Consider the following 6,370-nt stretch of genomic DNA (forward strand, 5'->3'; position numbering starts at 1 on the left):
TGACTTTCTTTTGCCTACCACAAAAGATCATATGAAAACTGTTGACCCCTATCGATTGCCACTGCACGGACAAGACTTCTCAAAAGGTTTTTCTTGTGTTCAAAAAGAAAAAGTTAAAAACAACGATTTAAGGGGGGGAATGACAATTTTATTTCTGTGTCAACTATCCCGTTAAACACACACAATACACAACAAAGACAAAGTCTAATCAACTTTTAATTGCAAAGGTGAGATTCAATTTAAAGGAATGAGAAAAAAAATGATACCAGACTGAAAGACAAACTTTTGTTTCCATAAGTTACAGATGCTTCACAAATCAAATTTTCTTTAAATTTTGACAATTTGTAAAAAAAAAATGACTGTACTTAAAAAACAGGTATGTACAAAAAGGGACTAAAAAAGGCAAGAAATCCTAATCCCACTTTTCTATCATCTCCAACGAATCATGCAGTAGGCACATGACATTATGGTTTCCAGAGTTTAAGCAATCCATCCTCACTGTATGTGGCAATTAAATTCTGATGTGGGTGATGGGCGATCCCGATGACATCCTTCTCATGAACCTGTAAGAGCACACAGATCCAAAATAATAAACATCAACAACTACTTTTTGTGAACATTTAATGTGAATTGAGACCAAAATTCAGGACAGACCCGTAATAATTTACATTGTAATTGAAAAGATAAATGAAGAAAGCTTACGGTCAAGGTTCTCTCTAGTTTGCCTGTGGCTGTGCTGAAACAATATAACACAAAGTCCTCTCCTACACAGTAGATCCACTCGCCTCGCGGGGACAGAGTACAGCACACGAAATCACCGCCTTCTCTTTTACCAGAGCTGAAACTTCTCACAATCTGCAGCAGAAGAACCAAACGAAAATTTAGAGAATGACAATATACAAGAGGACACAAAACATTTCAATGTTGTTGGACATCCTCACCTGGCCCTGCATGTTCATGATGACCATAGTGTTAGAGCGGTTACAAACTACGAAATGCTCAGGGTTTTTAGGGAGCAGGATGACGTTGTTGACTGTGATGTCTGTTCCAGCAGAGGTACCCAGAGACTTAAACGTGCTGGTGCATTCTGTGGTCTTTACATTCCAGATCTGAAATAGAAGGACACCAATCAGACTTTAGTTCGGTTCCAGCTTGCAAGATTTTGCTATCGCAGCACTTTCTGTCTACTGCTGTGTAATCATAATAATAGACAAAAAAAGTATTAAAAGCTAATAAAAATATGCAGTGAACTGCACCTTCACAGTTCCGTCAGAAGAGGCGCTGATCACATGATGTCCGTCAGGAGTTAACGTGGCTTCATTCACAAATGAAGAATGACCTCTGAACTCTTTCAAACACTTGCCTGATTTCAGCCCATGAATCCTGGCGAGAATTGGATAAATCCAGTTATTTACTGTGGGTGTTTGTGACGGACAGGAGCAGCGGTCAGACACGAGCAGCGGTCAGACACTCACCTGATGGTCTGATCAAAGGAGGCAGAGAGTATCTGTGTGCTGTCTTTACTGAAGCTGAGACAGGTGACACCTTTACTGTGAGCCCGCTCATAGCGCCGCAAACATTGGCCACTTTGGATCTTCCACACCTGAATAAAATTTCAAGCCATTAGAACACAGTCCTGTTTTACAACAAGTTTAGTTTCTGTATTGAGTCTGAGACCTTCATTTTTCCGTCCTGAGCTCCTGTGGCCAACATCTCAGTATCTCGACTGAAGGACATGCAGAGCACAGCGTCATCCATCATCATGAAGTTATCTTGTGCCTGGTACTTCAGATCCTGCCCGACACACACACGATAAAATCATAAACAAACAACTTCATCAGTATAAACCTGTGATTATTAAAGCAGATGACTAAGCATGAGTGGATTTCAATATGATGTAGACGCTCGAACCTTTCTGATTTTTCCAGTGGTGAAATTCCACACCTCAATGAATCCGTCCACAGATCCAGTGACCAGATACTGACCATCAGGAGAAAAGCGTGAGCACTCCACGTGAGACTTCTGACCAAACTGCAAACAAACGCAAAAGCACAGTGAGGTAAATCACGTCACCACGAGTCATAGTGATGTGGAGGAGATTCTTGTTCTCGCTGGTGTTTTACCTTGATGTGTCTGCACAGCTGTGTGGGGAAACGCTCGTCCTCGACATCTTTCACGGCTGCTTTACCTCGGAACAAATCGATGGTCATACCGGGAGGCAGGAGACCCTGGTGCTGCTGCCACTTCAGAGACTTCAGAGAGAAACACACAATTACAATAAAACCAAATGACTGAAGCAATCGAGATGGCTCATAACGTGTGGAAAGGAATATTTTGCTCACCTGTCCAAGCAGAGCCATCAGACGTGAGGGTGGTACCACACTGACCTCACCAGCCAGAGCCTGAGCAATGGCAGCTCTACGCTTCTCTTTACTGCTGCCATCAGGATAAGCCTATTATTTAAAATGACATACGGTTCATGCATATAATCTTTTGCATTTCTACGGGTTCATTTGTATGCATACAGAAAATGAATTTCATTGTTTTTTGATCAACCCTCACCTCTCTCGGGTCAAAATACGAGCGAGCCAGAAGATTCTCCAGGTGGATGTATCGCTCAGGCTGGGTTTGTTTCAGCATGATCATGGGGTCCGTCTGCCTTAATAAAGATCTGGCAGCTCCCAGCTCTCTGAGTTCGATCAGCTCGAGCACAACCTGCAATGATACCACAACATATATCATGCTATGCATCCAACTTTTCACAGGTCAGTCAAGAACTGAATCGTTGCAGATTAAGACACATTATCTTACCTGTTCATAAAGGTCGATCAGGGTCTTGTCAGGGAGTTTGAGAGACTGTATAGCCTGAAGGACAGTATCCCAATGACCACTATTGATATCAGCAACAAAACTCTCAATACTGTCCACCGTGTTAAGGGACACTGTTGTCTCCTCCTGTAGTGTCACCAAAGTCTTTTGCAAGTTATTTTCCTTCAGGTACTGCATGATCAGACGGATCACGCTTGGAGAAAGAGATAAATAAACACAGACATTTTAGTAAGTCTAGTTTGCAAACTATGTGCACAAATCTACGTCTAGACACTAGATAAAAATGCTATTGCATGCGTAAATACGTGATCACAGAAAATTGACTTTTATTTAGTTTATACAAGTTGCGATGTTTACAAATAAGTGAGGGCAGAATGTCAACAGCAAATTAATTTAAACCACAAACGATGCAGGTGTTGTATGGACAAGATAAAATGTCGACCTAACAGCAAACAAATGTGACCAAAAGCGAAGATTTTCCTGCAATGCTAACACGGTTAGCCGGATAAAAACTACCCGCGAGTCTTAATTCCACAACCACTTTCTACACAAAATAACGCGATTACTTAAACTTCATGCATATGGATGTTTGAAAACACAATTTCATGCACTTACTCCGCTGACTCTATTTCGATAGACATTATTGCGATGTGCTAAAAATGCAGCGCAAAGAGAAGCTAACGACACACCGCAACAGGAACAACACACGAGTCTTCTTCTACTGCACTTAATTAAACTGAAACACAAACACAACAGCGACACCGAGCGGACATTACTATGCGTTACATATTATTTTATCTTTATCCCATTTAGAATCTTAAAGAAAATGTAGCTTTAAATGATTAATTTTGTGATAATGTTGAAATATGTGTGTTGATAGCAGTTAACCTGTACACGAACGGTATACACAGCTGATTTATTTATTGTTAAACATGACAAAAATAAATGTAAATAACCATTTTACCTTTTTGATTCTTTGGATATACTTTTCCATGTTTGCAATTGATAAACTTAATATTATGAAATAATTAATCAATAAAATAGAGCCAATAAAATAAAAAAAATAAAAAAATAGAAACAATTCTAAGTGTTTATTGGGTGGGTATTCGACACTCACCTAAAGGATTGTTAGGAACTTTTCAATTTCTCATTAATGCACTTATGGTGATGGTGTAATTGGGGATGTTTTCTTAGCTCACTTTATGCCCCTTACTGTGCCAGTGGGGCATCGTTTAAATGCCACGGCCTACCTGAGCATTGTTTCTGACCATGTCCATCCCTTTATGACCACCATGTACCCATAATCTGATGGCTACTTCCAGCAGGATAATGCACCCTGACACAAAGCTCGAATCATTTCAAATTGGTTTCTTGAACATGACAATGAGTTCACTGTACTAAAATGGCCCCCACAGTCATCAGATCTCAACCCAACAGAGCATCTTTGGGATGTGGTGGAACGGGAGCTTCGTGCATCCCACAAATCTCCAAAAACTGCAAGATGTTATCCTATCAATATGGGCCAACATTTATAAAGAATCAATGCCACGTAGAATTAAGGCAGTTCTGAAGGCGAAAGGGGGTCAAACACAGTATTAGTATGGTGTTCCTAATAATCCTTTAGGTGAGTGTATATCCAGTGTTATCTCCACGATATCACACATCAAACTCCATATTTTACATAATACATATTTGATATGGTGCAATACATTCAATGGGTAGTTATGGTGGTCTTTCTTATCCATCCAACGTGCCGTTTAATCTTTCCCCCAAGCATAGTTTAAATTAGTCTGGAGTAAGTGTCCTCTATCTCAATACGGGCTCTAATGATCATAAACACTTGAGAAATCCCGCTGTGATTGCATGTTTTGTATTGCAGTCTCTGTACTATTATCATCCTCTTCACATTTTCCTGAAATCACGCATCACATCTGATTGACGCGCATGTAATTAGATGCACTTCCGGTTTTTCCCATAGGGGTCGCCAAAAAGACGCAGTGCGCCCTACGCGAGCAGGTTTCAAGGTTAAAGCGTTTATTGCTGCATCGGTCTCGCACGCTGGTCTTTTGTGTGTGCACATGGGCGTTTGACTGCCCTGAAAAACAGCTCAGTACTGCAAATCTAAATTTGCAGCCAATGTTCGTCCGACTGTCTGTACTGTACTGTATTTTACTTTTATAAACTGTTTTAATTACTCTTATTTCTTTTTATTATTTTAATTTCTTCTATGTAAAGCACTTTGAATTGCCACTGTGTATGAAATGTGCTATATAAATAAAATTGCCTTGCCTTGCCTTGCCTTGCCTTGCCTAAATGGCCACTTTGAAATGGCACTTGGTTTTCTATTCCTAATTTGTAGAATAAAGAGGGCCAGAAACAAAACAGGCCCGTTTGAGTGCGTATCAATTTTTCTGTCAGCTTAGCATTTCAATGCCTGTAAATGCATGCGCTGAACGAAACAAGCCTGTGACATTTTGCCAACAGCAACAATACCTCAACACCTGTCCATAATGAAGTAGTTGATGTGTGTTGCGGTGTCAAAGAGATTAAGTGCCACAAAAGGCCATCTTTCACGATGAGTCAGAGAGCTTTATAACACCAGTGCTACAGCACACACGCTATGTGCAAATTAATACATGAGGAGTTATGAACGTGTCCTCGGTCCCACCACTAATAGGATGCGAAAAGCCTTATGTTATTGAGAGCTATTGGCAGGTGTGTTATTTCCAGAGTTACAATGAAGAGGATACAGCAATCTGCATTTGTTTCCTAGGAAAGGTTTGAAAGACTTTGCATACTTAGCATAAACATTGTGTATTGCCTGTATAGAATTATTCAGTAATTTTACTTTTTATTATTTAGGGTTATGCATTCAGTATTACACCCTGGCATGTAACTACTAATATGTTTGTACATAAATTTCCTGAATATCTTAAATGATGTGCATTGTTGGGTAAATCTAAGACTTTAGCTTGATAGATGACCAAAGTGAACAAATAGTATAACTTAAATTAAAAAAGGGACCTGGGTCATTTAGGAACTAGAATAGTATAGAGGTCTCTTTGGGGGAAAGTGAGTAACTAACCGCCTAGCAACCATAAAAAGAGCATAGCAACCGCAAAATGCTATAGTGGAGACCACAACACCCAAGCATCCTTGGAACATCTTTTGCAAAAAGTATAATAACCTTAATGTTAGAAACTTATTTTAGAGTTGGATTTTGTTTGTGAACGTGTGATAAATCGCTGTTTTGTACAAGCGAAGGGTCCTCCAATCTGTTTTGTATAACCTGTACTTTGTCCTCTGTTAACATTTAGCTACACAAAAGCCCACAAGAAGAAAACCCTTTTATCAGGATCAGCAATATTGTTGAATGATGTTTGTGCGAGATTTAAGTGTGTATGTTTGATCGTTTTGTTCTTGGCTTAACTTTGCACTTACAATGTGTGGCAGTACAGTGTTAGTTTATCTCTTGAAGACATCATTTTAAGGTCACTGTGCTTCGTCGCTGGTCTCCTGAATGTAAACAGTCATTCATTTA

The 6,370-nt window shown here is 39.8% G+C and overlaps 1 protein-coding gene across 2 annotated transcripts; it reads right to left on the reverse strand.

Annotated features, from left to right (window-relative positions):
• Positions 1-132: 132 nt before the first annotated feature.
• smu1a (SMU1 DNA replication regulator and spliceosomal factor a) lies at positions 133-3,545 on the reverse strand. Of its 2 annotated transcripts, XM_056769692.1 has the most exons (12): positions 3,445-3,545; positions 2,812-3,022; positions 2,563-2,715; positions 2,343-2,453; positions 2,124-2,252; positions 1,912-2,031; positions 1,678-1,794; positions 1,476-1,603; positions 1,257-1,383; positions 942-1,109; positions 703-855; positions 133-563 (listed from the first exon to the last, which is right to left on the reverse strand). In XM_056769692.1, the coding sequence occupies exons 1-12, from the start codon at positions 3,468-3,470 to the stop codon at positions 465-467; spliced, it is 1,542 nt and encodes a 513-aa protein (XP_056625670.1). In that variant the 5' UTR covers positions 3,471-3,545; the 3' UTR covers positions 133-464. The 2 variants fall into 2 exon arrangements, with proteins under 2 accessions (XP_056625670.1, XP_056625669.1); XM_056769691.1 differs by having other exon boundaries at positions 2,124-2,453.
• Between the last annotated feature and the right edge of the window lie 2,825 nt (positions 3,546-6,370).

Source organism: Triplophysa dalaica, chromosome 16 (assembly GCF_015846415.1).
Source record: "Triplophysa dalaica isolate WHDGS20190420 chromosome 16, ASM1584641v1, whole genome shotgun sequence".
Classification (NCBI taxonomy): Eukaryota; Metazoa; Chordata; class Actinopteri; order Cypriniformes; family Nemacheilidae; genus Triplophysa; species Triplophysa dalaica.

Excerpts from the sequence above, each read along its gene's own strand:
- smu1a (XM_056769691.1), bottom strand. The coding sequence starts at position 3,470 with ATGTCTATCGAAATAGAGTCAGCGGA. Across the intron at positions 3,023-3,444 it reads ATCGAAATAGAGTCAGCGGA|CGTGATCCGTCTGATCATGC; the intron begins GTAAGTGCATGA and ends TCTTTCTCCAAG. Across the intron at positions 2,454-2,562 it reads CGTATTTTGACCCGAGAGAG|GCTTATCCTGATGGCAGCAG; the intron begins GTGAGGGTTGAT and ends TTTAAATAATAG.